This window comes from Spermophilus citellus, assembly GCF_964194105.1.
Source record: "Spermophilus citellus genome assembly, chromosome: X".
In the NCBI taxonomy this organism is placed as follows: domain Eukaryota; kingdom Metazoa; phylum Chordata; class Mammalia; order Rodentia; family Sciuridae; genus Spermophilus; species Spermophilus citellus.
Genome location: NC_138190.1, coordinates 145,270,756 through 145,285,916, shown reverse-complemented (window position 1 = coordinate 145,285,916; position 15,161 = coordinate 145,270,756). Strand labels below are relative to the sequence as shown.

At 47.0% G+C, this 15,161-nt stretch overlaps 1 protein-coding gene across 1 annotated transcript; it reads right to left on the bottom strand.

The window, feature by feature from the left end:
• Positions 1 to 7,091: 7,091 nt before the first annotated feature.
• On the bottom strand, positions 7,092 to 12,820 carry CNGA2 (cyclic nucleotide gated channel subunit alpha 2; the record flags this gene model as incomplete). The annotated part of the gene is made up of 6 exons (XM_081277929.1): positions 12,694 to 12,820; positions 12,397 to 12,489; positions 11,609 to 11,779; positions 10,401 to 10,508; positions 8,784 to 8,890; positions 7,092 to 8,494 (listed from the first exon to the last, which is right to left on the bottom strand). Exons 1-6 carry the CDS (start codon positions 12,795 to 12,797, stop codon positions 7,092 to 7,094), a joined length of 1,986 nt encoding a protein of 661 aa, XP_081134055.1. The 5' UTR covers positions 12,798 to 12,820.
• Between the last annotated feature and the right edge of the window lie 2,341 nt (positions 12,821 to 15,161).

The window sequence follows — 15,161 nt, the reverse complement described above, 5'->3', positions numbered from 1 at the left end:
ATTGTATTCTGAGCCTGGAGGTGGAACTGCATCAAGAAAGCTGTCTACAGCCTGAGGCAGCCTGCCCACCCACAGCAAGCCAGACCATGTTCCAGGCTGCTGCTAGCACCCACCTTAAGTATCTGCCCATCCTACCTCCTTAGTCTCTTAAGGCCTAAATCCTAAAAGCTGTGCCCCCTGCAGCATTGGACAGACCAGTTGAATATCTTGGTGATACTAGAGCAGTTCCAACCTCCCCAGAGCCAGAGTGTTCCAGAATGCCAGATCAGAAGCGCTCATTATACAGATCAGAAAACAGAGGCTTCAAAGACAAGGCAGTTCCTTGTTCACAGAAAATTCTAGGTATTTGTATAATCTCACCATGGTTCCATTCTAACTCAAGTCCTAAAGCCCCTGTAATCACTCGCTTCACCCTAGTGGACCAGATACAAGTGTTAGGCTATGCCCTAGGCACTCAGACCCTCAAGAATCAGAGGGTTGCCTATGGTTCCTAGGGATGCCTAGTCCTCTGGTTAGCCTCTGATTCTATCACTCCGGGAAGAAGTTGGAAAGGCCTGGATGTGGCACAAACCCAGGCTATGAAATCAAGTTGGCATTTAAATGACCTAACAACAAATTGCTCAATTTAATTTGCTTACTCAATCCAATAAAGGAGAAACAAGAAAACCCATCTAATTAAAAACATTGATCCATAGAAACTGGCAACTCCAAAGGCCTTGCTGGAAGTTAGCACTTCAACAAACTTGAGTGATGCAAGGGTATGAGTTGAGATAAGACAAAAATCTATTCTCCTCCTGCCCCCAGGAGGGCTGTAAATGGCCCTGAGAAACTCCTCACTTAAAATAAGCAGGAAACTGTTCCCATAAGGGAAAGCAATTTGTTCAGTTCAACCAGTGAGGAGAAGTTAATTCCAGGATATGTGAAACTCAACAAAGAATCAGGCTCCTGCTCCACTCCATCCTTACTCTTCAACACCCTTGCTTAATTGGCTTCATGGACCCAGCACCTCATCTTGTTTGCCCTGCCAACAACTCTGCACACTTCAAGACCTGGGGCAAACATTAGGTTCTCAGGGACAAATCTGTCCATGGGGAGAAAAGTAGCAGCTTGCTCAGACCCTGCTCAGAGCGCTGCCTAGTTTGAGTCATGTGGATTGGCAGTAGGTTGAGAGTGCTGGAAAGGAACAAGGCCTCACCAAACTTGGAGGAATCAAAGACAAGATGGTTTCACTGAATATAATGTCCCCTTCCCCAACTTTTCTACTATGCTCTGTGCTAGGTTTCCAGGAATCAAAATTTCCAACTCCTCAGTAAATGAAGATGTGGCAGACCCGCTTAGATTATGGGGCTCCTACCAGGCCCTCCATGAGCATGGCCCTCGTCCCAGCCACAGTGCCAAGCCCCTTTTGGACCCATGCTTAGCAAACCTTTTATCTAGAAATGCATCTTCATTGCCTTCCCCACTGGGCTTAGCTATAGCTGGCTTGGTGTTGGGCCCTAAATCAAGGCTAGATTGTCCTTCCAGGGAAATGTCTGCCTCAGAGAGAAGCAAAATCACCTAGTATTTGGCAGCTCAGTCTCCCTGCCAGGGGGAAGGTGACCTGCAATTGAACCCACAGCTAGTATGACACACCATTCCTCCTGCTGGGACCAGATGGCACCCCATGCCTGCCTACCCCAGCTTCCTGTTCAGGTTGAGAAGCTCTTTTTTCAGCAGAGCTCTCTACAAGCACACACGCATGCACACACGCACACACACACACAGACACACACACGCGCGGCCTTCCCCTGCAAGTAATTTGGCTACAGGTAGGCAAAATCAATCACACAGACCTGTCCCCAAGGAAGAGGGGGGAAATCCACAAATAAGCATGAGTGTTGGGACAAAACTATATACCTGCTTTTAGAAGACCAAAGAAAACTTCAGGGAAGATGTAATATTAGAGGTGAATTTGAAGGATGAGAGGCATGTTGCAGGCTAGAGCTTAGGGGAAAGAACTAGGAATAGCTGAGTTTCTTGTGGGCTGGCTCCTGGTGGGTTATGGAATGCCAAAGAATCACAAACAGCTGCAACATACCCAGGGCCATGAGAACAAGCAGTGATGTGAGGTTGGGATGCAACCTAAGGTTTTCTTTGAGACTAGGGAGGGTGATCAGTACTTATGAGGGGAATCAAAATGGGAGATGAGATAGCATATCATGAAGAGGATGTTCTGAAGACCAGGAGCCAGACACAGCAAGATAGAGAGGACAACAACTGTGAGGCTGCCAAGACAAGAGAAAAATCTGTGTATGCAAGAAATCAAAGGGAGCTGGAGAAAAGCATCGTGAAGGGAAAAGCCATTGCCATTGAGCAAGACCTGGGGACCACAGGCAGGAGTTTGAATTTTAGCATAAGAACAATAGAAAAACACCAGAAGTTTTTAAGCTGAGGAGGGATGGAATATGATTCTTGTGTTTTCAACACTCTGGTGGCCAAGTGGAGAATGATTTGCAAACGAGAAGAAAGACTGGAGCCAGGCTATCACTCTGTAGCTGTTCAGGGAAAGAGTCAGTGGTGACCTGGGCCACAGCAGGGCCAGTGGCGGTGGGAGATATCCATGGATTCTGACCCCACTTTGAAAGTTAAGCATATGATATTTTCTCACTGATTGGATATGAGAGATAAAGGGAAGAGGCTTCTGTGATTTTAGCCTGAGTAACTAGGAATTTTGTGCCATTACCAACATGAAGAAGATGTTGGGGAGAGGAGTAATTAAGAGTTGAGTTAGGCTCATGTTAAGTTGGAAATACCACTGTGGTGTGGAATAGACATTTGGAAACACACTACCATCTGGGTGCTACTTTCATGCACCATTGGAACAATTATTTACATCATCATTTTCTTTAAATCAATCTTAAATAGGTTGACTTTTTTTTTTCTTAAGCTTAATGCTAAGCAATACTATCCATACCAATCAAGAGTTTTGAGAACTACTAGTATTTATTTTCTAAATATATGTTAAAATAAGTACTGATACAGTCATAGTGTTCAGGTCCCCTTTAAATTCAATTCTGGCATTTTGTGCTTCCCCATCCTCCAGCAGGGTCTGTGTACCTAGCATGCACGGGGTCCAACTGGGCATTTGGCCTTCAAACTCAGGAAAATCTGAGGAAATTCGAAGGAACTACAGTGGTGCATTGTAGAAGAGAGACTGGTCCAACAGTTCTATAAACCCCTGTGGAACAGCCACCTAACCGCCCCCACAGGCTCTGCTCAGTCCACTGCTTGAAGGGTGGTGGGCGGTTCACAAAGGAGAATCCACCCTACCCACTTTTCTGAGGTCCATGCGCCCTCTGGTGGCTGGGTTCCTTCTTGTTTGTGCCTTAAGGACTTGTTTCCAGGATATGGAGGGGGGAGGGGTATACATGTCTTAATCTCCCTCGGAGGGAGGGAGTGGTCAGACTAGCTTTAAGCTCCAGATCAAAGAATATATAAATATTGCTAAGGCTTGGACTCAAACTATGCTGGGATGGGGGTGTGGTGGGCGGGAACCAGGGCTTTTGTTTTGTACAGAAGGTTACAAATGCAGAGAAAAGCAATTTGATGACCACATACAAATAGGGCAATTTACCTTTGGTGAGTATTTTCAGAGGAAAATAAAAAACATTCCAATTTTAACATTTTTTTTAATTAAGAGCAGAGAACATCAGGCTGTGCTGAATAAATACAGCACATAATGGAAAATGTACTTCACTTCTTATATTACAGCCAGTTACAGGAGAGAGGCGGGGGCGTCGACCAGCCACAGACAGGAGAGAGTCATGCTCTTACAGAGAGAACAACAGGGAGGGGGTGGGTGGGGGTTGGTCAGAAACAGACACTGTCTAGGCTGACGCACAGGTGCTCACATGTACAACCACATCATGTTCACACAGATGAACAAACACCACACACAGGCATGCAGCCACACACACACACACACACACACACACAACACAGATTCTCTCACACAAACTTAAGAGAAAATGGACATTCAAGGTACAACAAAAAGTTGTGGGAGATTGTGCCCAGCAATGCTGGGGAAAGGGAATCTTGGGGCGCGGGAGGGGCGGAGGAGAGCCAAACCCTATAGTACATGTATTGAACCAGTGGGGTCCCCATGTGACCCAGAGGGGCCACCTGCTTTGCTATAGGGATACCAGCAAAGACTAGATTCAAGATTCAATATCCACTCCATGATGTGGGCTGGAGGTGAACACCTATTGGGACTGGGCTGCAGGTGAACCAGGCTCCAGGGAGAAATATTACAGATTTCTTGCTAAAACTAAGGCAAGCATTTTCAATTTTCTGGCCCTAGTGCTATCCTATTTCTGAAAAAATAGCATCTTGTCCAGGTTCCAACAATTGGTGAAAACTGAACTTCTTAGTGAACCCTAGCAACAAGTACCTTGGCAAGCAGCTGGCTGGGTCTCCAAGGATTTTTTCTATTGGCTGTGCCTCTCTTGAGGTGGAGGGGCTTAGGAGTCTTTTCTTCCATCCTAATACCCAAAGGGTATCACACAGCACTGTCCCATCATAAATACCATTTTCCTGTTGTTGCCACCCTCAGGTATCAGGACCTGGACCTGGGTAATGTTACAGATCCTTCCAGGTGAGGTTTCCCCTGGTAAGACTTATTATTGTAAGCTAGGAAAGAAGCCAAGAAATCATGTTAAATTTCAAAGTCTGACTAGAAGAATTAATTCACATAAAAATGAGTAGTGACACCCAAAGCCCAAGAAACAAGAAAAAAAACTAGACAAATTGGGCTGCAACAAAATTAGAAATTTCTATGCATCAAAGAACACAATCAACAGAGTGAAAGACAGCCAATAGAAAGGGGGAATATTTTCAAATCTTATCTGATAAAAGGTTAATATCTATAATGTATTAAGAACTCCTACAACTTGACAACTCAATTAAAAATGGCCAAAGAACTTGAATAGACATTTCTTCAAAGAAAACGTACAAATGACCAAGCATGTGAAATACTCTCAAAAATCACAACTCATTAGAGAAATTCCACTCAAAACCACAATTAAGACATAGTCTCGTACAGATTATGAGGACTACTGTCCAAAAAAAAGAAAATAAGAAATGTTGGTGAAGATATGGAGAAATTGGAAGAAAGTGTATGCTGTTGATGGGAATGTAAAATGGTGCAACCGCTGTGGAAAATGGCATGGAAGTTCCTCAAAAAATTATTAATAAAATTATCATATGATCCAGTAACTACACTTCTGGGTTAATATACAAAAAAAGTAAAAATGGGGTCTCAAAGAAATATTTGTGCACCCATGTTCAGAGCAAGAGTATTCAAATAGCCAAAGGGTGAAAACAACCCAGGTGATCATCAACATGTGAATGAATAAACAAATGACATATTTGTACAGTGAAATAATATTCACTTTTAAAAAAGGAAGGAGATTCTGAGATACATTACAACGTAGATGAATCTTGAAGACCTTATGCTAATTGAAATAGGCCAGACACCAAGGACAAATACTCTATGATTGCACATATATGAGGTTACTAGAGTGATTAAATTAATAGATAGTAGAATGGTGAATACCAGGATCTGGGACAGGGAGGAGAAAGGAGTTATTTAATGGGTACAAAGTTTTAGTTTGCAAGTTGAAAGAGTTTTGGAGATTGATTTCATGACAATGTGAATCTACTTGTCACTATTGAATTATACATATAAAAGTCATCAAGATGGTTAGAGTTATGTGCATTTTATCACAATAAATGAAGGAGTGAATATTATGTATGGACATGAAAGCATGAGAGTCCACAGCTAGATCTTCTTGCCCACTGATCAGTATTTGTCTCTCAGACTGCTGAAATCTAGTAATACCAGATCAAATACCTGCTTCTCCAGAAGATCCTCCCCAGCTCCCCAGATAAAACCATGTTTCTCTCAAAATACAGATGCTGGCAGATGGAAGCAGAGTAGTTTGGGTTAGTTGTGCTCATTCATTCATTCCCACTCACTCTGTTTGCTCACTACTCCAGTGAATAAACATCTCAGAACCTCTACTCTATGCAAGGCACATCATCAAGGCTGCAGACAGCATTGAGGGAGACTGTCTTGGCCTTGCCCTCAAAGGGCCCATAGTCTGGAGGGGAAACCACATCCATTAAAACCAATCACAGAGACTGGCAGGGGAGTGGGTACAGGCAAGGGGGTTCTCCAGAGAGCTGGCACCCAGCTTGAGTCCTAAAAGACAAGTAGGGGTTACAGGCAGGGGAGGATTTCAGTGGGCATGCCAGGCAGAAGGCGTCTGGACAACAGCAAAGAAATGTGAATAAAAGGGAAGAACAGGAAAAGAATGTGGAGAAAAGAGCTGAGCAATAACCACAAATAGTTGAAAGGAATTTATTAACTTTAAGTGCTGCTAAAGCACATATGAACTAGAGTATCCCTCCCACCACCAGCCTTCAAGTCTTCTTTTGAAATGCTCTCCATAGAGGGGTGATGACTAGAGCTGCCAGCCACCTCCTTCTCCAGGTGGCATTGCTCACTGGATGATTGTCAGTTGCCTCACTCCTCACTCCCTTTCCTGGAATGGACCAGAAACCAGAAGCATCATCATCTCCTGGTCCAGAGAGGACTTCAGAGATGCCACTCTTGGCTGGCAGAGAGACAGGCTAATCAAAAGAGCAGAGTGGCTACATACAAACGAGCTAGAGAGGGGTAAGAGAGCAGCAGAGAGCATGCCATTCTTTGGATGGGCTTCTTCAGAGCAGATCATTGTCCACACCTCCAGTCCCAGGACAGACTCCTAAAGGACAGTTCAGCTGCTGCTCTCTTCATTCCTCAGACTTGGGCAGGCTGAAGCTCCTGGAAATGCAGCCAACATGGTCTCTACTGTCCACAAGCTTGACTGTTAGCTACACTCAGAGGGGTACCCCTGGATGTTTAGACCAAAATCATGAGCTTTGAAGAGGCTTTGGGGAGAATTCAGAGGGCAAGAGATGTAATGCATATGAATCTGGAAATCTAGACAGCTCTTCTACCTCCTGGGGTCAAGGCAAGGAAGGCTGCAGAGGCCATTGGGCTCGCACCCTCATGGCTCCTCAGCAGTAGCTGGCTCTGGGCTGGTCACACCATCTGACAGGTAATCCTCCTCATTTTGTTTCATCTTGGTCTCCAGAACTGTGATGCGCTGCTTGAGCTTCTGCTGGGCCCCTGTGTACTCAGCCAGCAGGCGGGCAAAGCGCGTATACAAGGTCTCCATGTTGGTCTCCAGTTGCTCTAGCTTTTCCTGCACATCCACCTCCATACTGGCTGCCACCTCATTCTCATCCAGCAGCCCCTCCTTCATCAGGATCTCCCGACCTCTCTCCTCCAAAACCTTCTTGGCGTCAGGGTACTCAGTGACAGCTTCCATGAGATCATCCTTGGACAAACAGAAGAGATCTGAGTAGCCCAGGCTGCGGATATTGGCCGTGCGCCGATTGCCCATTTTGCTGCCCTTAATGTTAAGGATACTGATCTCTCCAAAGCAGCTCCCAGCAGATAGTAGAGCATACTGAGTCACACCATCATCAGCCACCACCGCTAACTTGCCCTCCTTGATGATGTACATCTCCTTGCCAATATCCCCCTTACGGCAAATGTAATCCCCGGGGCTGAAGACCTGAGGGCGAAGCTTCAGTACCAGCTCTACCAGCAGGCCAGCTTCACAATCCTGGAAGATGCGCACTTTCTTGAGTGTGGAAAGGTGGACATTGATGGCTATCTCAGCCCTGAGCTTAGCTGGCAGATTCTTGAGAACTTCCCGCTCATCCACTGACTTCTTATTGGTCCACAGGTAGTCAAACCACTTAATGACCTTGGCTTCCATCTCCTTGCTGACCTTGCGGAACTGCATGTAGTGTTTGACAGCATCAATCTTGGCCTGAAACTCTGCCCTGGTGGCATTCATGTTGGAGATCATGGAGCCCACATTTCCCACGATGGTGGCGAAGATGAGGACTCCAATCAGGAAGTCAAAGATGACAAATAAGTACTCCTCATCCTTTACAGGGGGAGGTGTCTCCCCAATGGTGGTGAGGGTCAGTGTGGACCAGTAAAGACAGTAGATGTATTCCCTAGCCAGGTAGCCATATTCAGGGTCAGTGATATTGGGATAGACCCAGGTGTCAACCCCAAAGCCAATGGACTTGGAGATGGCATAGTAGATGCATGCATTCCAGTGGATGATGACCAAAATGTAGAGCACCAGGTTGCTGATACGAAAGATGTTGGGGTAGCTGGTGCGAGTCTCAGTGCGATCAAAGAACTCAAACATACGGGCAAAGTGCAGTAGGCGGTTGAAGCGCACCTCAGGACTATGGATGCCCACAGCAAAATAGATGAGGTCTGTGGGGATGATGGAAGCCACATCCAGCTTGAATTGCAGGGTGTGGATGTAGTTGTCTCGCAGTTTCTTGGTATCTTTGACCAGCAGCCCCTGCTCTAGGAAACCTAACAGACGTACAAGCCAGTATGTCACCTCTTCCCTCAGATCTGTTCCTCCTTATAGGATAATGATAAGCAAACTAGTCATTTATCCCTTCATCCCAAGGAGAGATATAGCTCACATGGTAGGCTGTCCAGAAAGACCCAAGAGAGCACCCCCGGTCAATCACCAACCAGGGTTCCAGCCAAGCATTTGAGTCCAACACCATGTCTAGTAGATTTCTTCAAAATTTGGACTCAGGCCTTTGGACTTAGGTGTCATACTGCCACCTGTGCTTCCCAGATGCTTACTCACCTGTGCGTAATCGGATGAAAAGGTCTGCAATGTAAACCAGATCTGAGAAGTAGTCCAGTACCAGCCACACCAGGAAGTAACCTCTCTGTAGGTCACTGAAGCAGGCTCTGTGAAAGAACAAGGCTGGCTTCACCCTCAGAGCCAGTTGAGGTCTCCTGGAAGCCCCAAGCTGAATGTCTATTTGTTCAAGGCTTGAGAGGGCCACAAGGGGCACTGATAAGTCACAGTCAGCCTGGTGCCAAGGAGACACTGGCAAGTGACTTCTACCCCAAACCTTATCATTATGTAGATATCACTGTGTGTGCATCACTACTGACCATTAATTGCCTACCTCACACATTAGACTGTGAGCTTCAGGAGGGCAGAGACTTCCTCCATCATCACTGCCAGTCCTATGCCTAGCCTGGGGCACCGGAATTCAAGTGTCAGTTGAATGGTGTCAGTGGAATGAATGAATATGTCATTGGAAGAGCAAATTACAGCACACAGTTGAATAAATTCCATCTTCATCACTTCAACATACACCTACTGAGCACCCAACACAGAACACTGGCCAGCCAAGTATGGGTAAGCCCAAGTGAGCTAGGGTTAGGGTAGAAGAAGTATGATTGGAAAAAATTTGGAAGCTGCAGGAGCTATGTAGGGTAAATTATGGATGGGGCCGGGCCTAGGAAAGGGCCTGGGGATAGGGAAATTTAGGGGATAGAATCCAGGATGGTGATCCCAAGAGTGTACTAGGAATGGTAACATTTAGAATCAAATTCCAGCCTCTTTTTCACAAGGCTGCAGAACCACCAGTGCCTGCCATTGTCATGGCTTTCATCCACACTAGGCCATCCCAACACTTTGCACTTATTCCTTCTGCCCACAATGTTCTCTCTGCCAAGAATAGAATCTAAATAGCTGATTGCCTCCCACTAATGAGATCTCAGCTATAGTCTCACCTTCCCTGAGAGGCCCACCCTGACTGTTAGATCTCTAGCAACTTTCTGCCATAAGTTCCTGGAATCATCTTGGTCACTTCTTTTGTTTCATATTGGAAATTTCTGTCCTCCAGTAGCCTAAGAGTTCCAAGGGAGGGATACCATGCCTGTCTTGCTCTCCACATTATCCCCATCATTGAGCCCAGAGCATGGCACCCAATAAGTGCTCAGTCAAAACCTTTCTGAATGACTGAAGTGGGAGCAGAAAGGAGTGAGGAATGCTGCCAGGCCACGTTCAAAAGGCTTTGAAGGCCATTCTTAGGGCTTGAACTTTGTCCTGTGGGCAATAGGGAATTGAAATGTTTTTTGAGGAGGGAGTAGTATCACCAAATCCCAGTTTCTAAGAATCACATTAGTTACAAGTGTGGTAGATACAAGAAATAGATATGGCTGCTGCAGGTGTCCCAGGAAGAGAAGAAAGTGGGGCTAACACCTTTAAGACTCCCTCTGAAGGGAACATGGGCTATCAAGGTATAGAGAGGTGTTTTTGGCAGCCAGAGAATCTGGAAGGAAAGTTGGCTTGGTATGAACACTGTCTTACGCTGGGATTGGCTGGGACCTGTGTGCTCTCAATCCCAGGGCCTGTGGATTGCTCTACTTTTGGCTACCCTCTTCCAGACCCCTCCCTACTCACCTGGCCACCAGCAGGCACCAGTTGTACAGGACAGGCATGGCAATGACAAAGAGCCAGCGGTAATACCAGTCCCCAGCTGGGTCCAAGACAAATAGTTCAAATTTCTTTCTAAGGAAACAAACAAAGGCCAGGCTTGAGGACCAGCTCCCCCAAGGAGACAGCACTACATGTTCTGGAAGCTTAGGGACCCCCAAGAATCACTGCTTAAAGGAATATGTGGATGAGGGGTAAATTGGCTTGGGGCCCCATTTTTCAGGGACCCAAAACCTGGTACCATACATCTGACAGGTGTGAGACACTCCCCTTTCTGGATGTAGGGTGGCCCATTGGCTCTGAAGCTCTCTGGAAGCCCCTTGCCCAGAAGGCACATCAAGGGGCAGAGTTTTGGGTAGAGAAGAGCGTCAGGGTCTGGGGAGGGATAACCACAGGTTGGTAATGCAAGCTTATCCCACTGTTCCTATATCCCTCCCAGCAAAAGAGACAAACTCCAGGCAAGTGAGAACTACATGCTTCTTGCCCACCCTACTCTTTCTTTTTGCTCCCCAGCCTCTAGCCTCCAAATCACTTTTCCAGATGCTATGCCATATTTTGGCAAGAGCCCTTTTCCTTCACTGACCAGAGGTGGGGAATGTTAGCTTGGCCAGACATCCACAGTGGCCTACTCCTTCCTCAAAGAGTAGACCCTCCATCTCTGCCTTCTCCACCCTGTCACTTTCTCCTGCTCAGCCATCAGAGCCTTCCCCCTCAGGTTCCTACATGGTCTCTTCCAATACATACTTCCTTGCCCAGAGTAGAGCTGCAGTGGGCCTGCCCTCAGCAGCGCTCTCTGATTGCATCCTCCTCAGCATTTACCAACTGCTGGAAGTGAGGCTGGAAGTGGCATGCCCCTGGCTGAACCCCCTCCCTGCCCACATTCACTTTATGAGCAGCAAGAGGACATCTGATAGAAGGTCAGCTAAGGTGAAAAAAGACAGTAGATGTTCCCATAGCAAATAGACCACGGGCTATTGGAGAGGCTGTAGGTAGGGACAACAGAAATGTTCTGGAGTTAAAAGCATAGCAGGTCATTTCTGTCCATCCCTTTCCCTGTTATGACAGGGCTTGACATAGTCCCTGGTCTGCCCCTGGCAGTGGCATTAGAAACCACACTGAGTTCTGCAATTGTGTGTTTGGGAGCCCTTTGAGCCCCACAGGCTGGACAGTTGTACTTGGTGCCCTTTCCCTCGCCGTCTTTGTCGCCTTTGCCATCCCCCTGCTGTGTCGTCACGGTCTGGAGTTCAGGCCCACGGAAGCGCTCGAGGAATGAATCAGGCCTCGCTTCCTCCTCCCTGAAATTCCTGTTGGCCCAATCTCTGATGACCCCCACCAGGCGGACGATCCTAGAGGTGAGGGAGAGAGAGCATGAGACTGAGAGCTCACTGTTTCAGCAGGGGGAAAATCGGGGGGACATGGGAGATGAAGAGGGAAACCTGGAAACAGACCAGGCCATGATTTCCTGTGTGCTAAGAACTGGGACATAGGCCAGCATTGAGGGAAGGGTCTGGGACTCAGGCATGATTCAAATACATCCTGTGGGGATGGGTGCCTAGGAAGATTTCCAATAGAAGGTGCCATCTCATTTGATTGTGCAGAACAAAAAGCAGGTCTTCAATGCAAAATGGAGGTTGTGTTAATGTCAGGACAGGTCAGGATGGGGGTTGTCTCGGGCTTCCTGATTTCCTTATAGAGCCTACTGGTCTGGGGTAGTGACCTCAGGGCCCTCTACCGAGGCCCCTCAACAGTGAGAGATACCTCCCCGCAAAGTTCAGACTGTGAAGTGTGAAGGGAGGCCTCCTCTGGTCTCTCCCATCTTGTCTCACAGGAGCTTTGGTGTTGCTCAGGTCTCTAGTGTCTGATAGAAGGCTTAGAGGAGTTAAGAGAAGGAGGGCCATTGTAATTACCCTGACAAGCCCCATGGACAGAAGGGGGAACAGCAGGTTAGGGTGGGGGGAATCACCTTTGGAAGCCACCCCTTCCCCGTCGTGGAGTGTCCAACTCCGCCAGCCTCTGCAATTCAGAGGAGGTATCATCATCAGCCGCAGACTGTGGCCTGTAGAGAAAGCGACAGAGTTGACCCAGTGTTCTCTGGGTGTGTGACTTGTGTTGCCTCCTAGGACATGCCTGGAACTCTTATATTCCCTTGCAAAGGAATCCTAAAGCCAAAGATAGCTTGCTCTACAACAATGGTGCAGGCATGATGGGGAGTAGCAACCTCTGGACCATCTGTGAAATCACCCAGCCTCAGCAGACTCACCTGCTACTGGTCCTGCAGTCATCTTTGCCATTGGCCTTGATGGCAGGGGGTTCATGATGGTTATTGGCTGTAGCACTCTTCACACCATTGGATTTTTCAGTCATTCTCCATGTACAACCAGGGCTCTTACCTGCCAGGGATATGACCAAGGGAGGTCATAGAGGATTCTCGTACCCATATGGAGCAGGAGAGCTATAGGCAAGCAGGGTGAGAATAGAACCAGGGCCCGGCTGGCTTTGATAATTCCTGTGTTAATAAAGTCACTATGGCAAAGGAAACAAAACCATATTCTGTAGTTGAGCACTATTTTCATTTTAAATAACATATCGTGTGGAGGAGTATAGTCCTTTTCTTGACACTTGGAGCCTGGCACTGAGGCAATGCAGAGTCCCACTGCTCCATACTGCCACAGCAGGACTTAGGAGTATCGAGGTTTGCTCCTACACTGGTGACTTGAGCACAGGAAGATGCATTCACAAAATAAATTGAGAAGGAGTAGCCCAGGATGGAAGCATCCAGAAGAGAGACAGTATGTCTTGTCATAGAGTCAGGGAGGCTGGAATATAAGATCCTCAGAACAGCTGTCCCATGCTGGGGCTCATCAGTGTGCCACACCAGATGTGAACAGGAATGGTTATCACATCCCCCAGATTTACCAAGGCAGCTACGACTAGATTCACAGCCCCAAAGCTCTTCCAGGACTCCACCATTCCCCACCCCCAGCTACTTGTTCCAGCTTCTGAAGCTGTCACCATGGCAATGGTAGGCACGTCAAGCAGCCTCAGAGATGCTCGCCTGGTGCTCTCTGTGGGACTCTGGCAGCAGCATGCTAATGAGGGCACCTGAGGGAAACAAACCAGCCTCTGCACGTCCCTGTTTGGACCTTGGAGGCAGTAGACCGTGGAGACAGAAAGTTCCAGGCAATGCAAACAAAGGCAGGGCCACTTACACTGAACAGTTTCAGGGCTGGCCTCCTGGAAAAGGTGATTTTAAAGTCCAAGCTTTAAGTTCAAGAGGAGCTGGAACACAGGGCCAGGCCATCTCTGGGGTACATCACCTTCTATGCTGCTGTCACCAAAACAAATTCCTCTTCCTTGATCTTGTGCTCTCTCTGCCAGAAATAGGACATCCGTTCCCCTGGCTGCCTGGCTGTCTTCTGCCTTGCCTAACTGACAGCCCATTGATTTTCAACTCCTCAATAAATCTTGTCTAGTCCTAGGGCTTCAAGTGCCTGATCAAGTTTCCAGGCCAGGAATCCCTTCCAGGCTCCCAACACATATCTCCTGCTGCTTGCTGGACATCCCCTTTGAGACAACTCAAACCCTCAAACCCAACATAGGTAAAACTGAACTTGACACCTTCACCCATAAGTCAGTTTCTCTTCCAATTTACCCATGTTATAAAGGGGCCTACCCTCTTCCCAGTCACTCAAGTCAGAAATCTACAGGTCAAGAACAGCTCTTTACTTACTGCATTACATCCAAGCAACCTCTTTCCTGAGTTGTTTGTGCCCTGCAAAGTGTCAAGCATCTCTCTCACTATTGCCTTCTATTTACAAGGCCTTGACCTGGTCTCTAGCATTCACTGTGGCTGCCTGGGTCTGATAAAGGAGACTCTGTTTGGCTCAGCACTCCCTGGACTAAATGGGGTCCATGGATACCCTCACGGTCTATGAGGGAGTTAAAGCTGTCAAGGGGATAAGCCTACTCCTCCATATCATGAAACCAGAGAAGAGGGCTGACGGAAGCCTTCTGAGGAGCTGCAACGATGACATATAGCCCAACCAGCTGACTGCATGGAGGAAATGGAGGGCAGGCCAAGAGATATGGGATACACAAGGAAAAAGTTCCCAGGGAAAGGAGTTTCAGGAAAAAAAAAAGACTTCTACAGGGCCAATGCCCACCTGACCCCTATGACAGGGAGATAAAAGCGGCTTGGGAGGCCTGATACTTCCTCTCTGAGATGAGAGTATGACTAAGGCTTACCAGTGACCTTATCAAGAACAGCACCAAGGAGTGGTGGTAAAAGAAGATAGATTTCATAGGGTCCCATAGTATGGAGTAGGGAGTGAGGAACAAGAGATAGAGCATGTAACTAATTCTTTCTAGAAACTTGACTGAGAAAGGCTAGAGATAGAGTGGGATCTGGAGGAGGATGGGAGATTGAAAACAGTTCTCTGTGTTGCTGTTTTTACTAATTTACAACAAGAAGATAATAAAGCAAGTTTAAATGTTTTAAGGACAGATTTGATAGAAAATGAAAGTGTTTGTGCTTTTGACCAACCCCAGTTGAGGGTGGAGCCTGTGAGAGGTGGGAGTAAAATGGGTTGGTTCAAGTACCAGAGGAAGTACAAAAAGTGTTATTAAAAATCCTAAGACCAGAGGGAAGCAGGTGTTCAATATTTTAGATGCTAGTAGGGATACAGTGAGAGGCCATTGAAAGATTCACTTTTATAAAAGCCCAGCTTT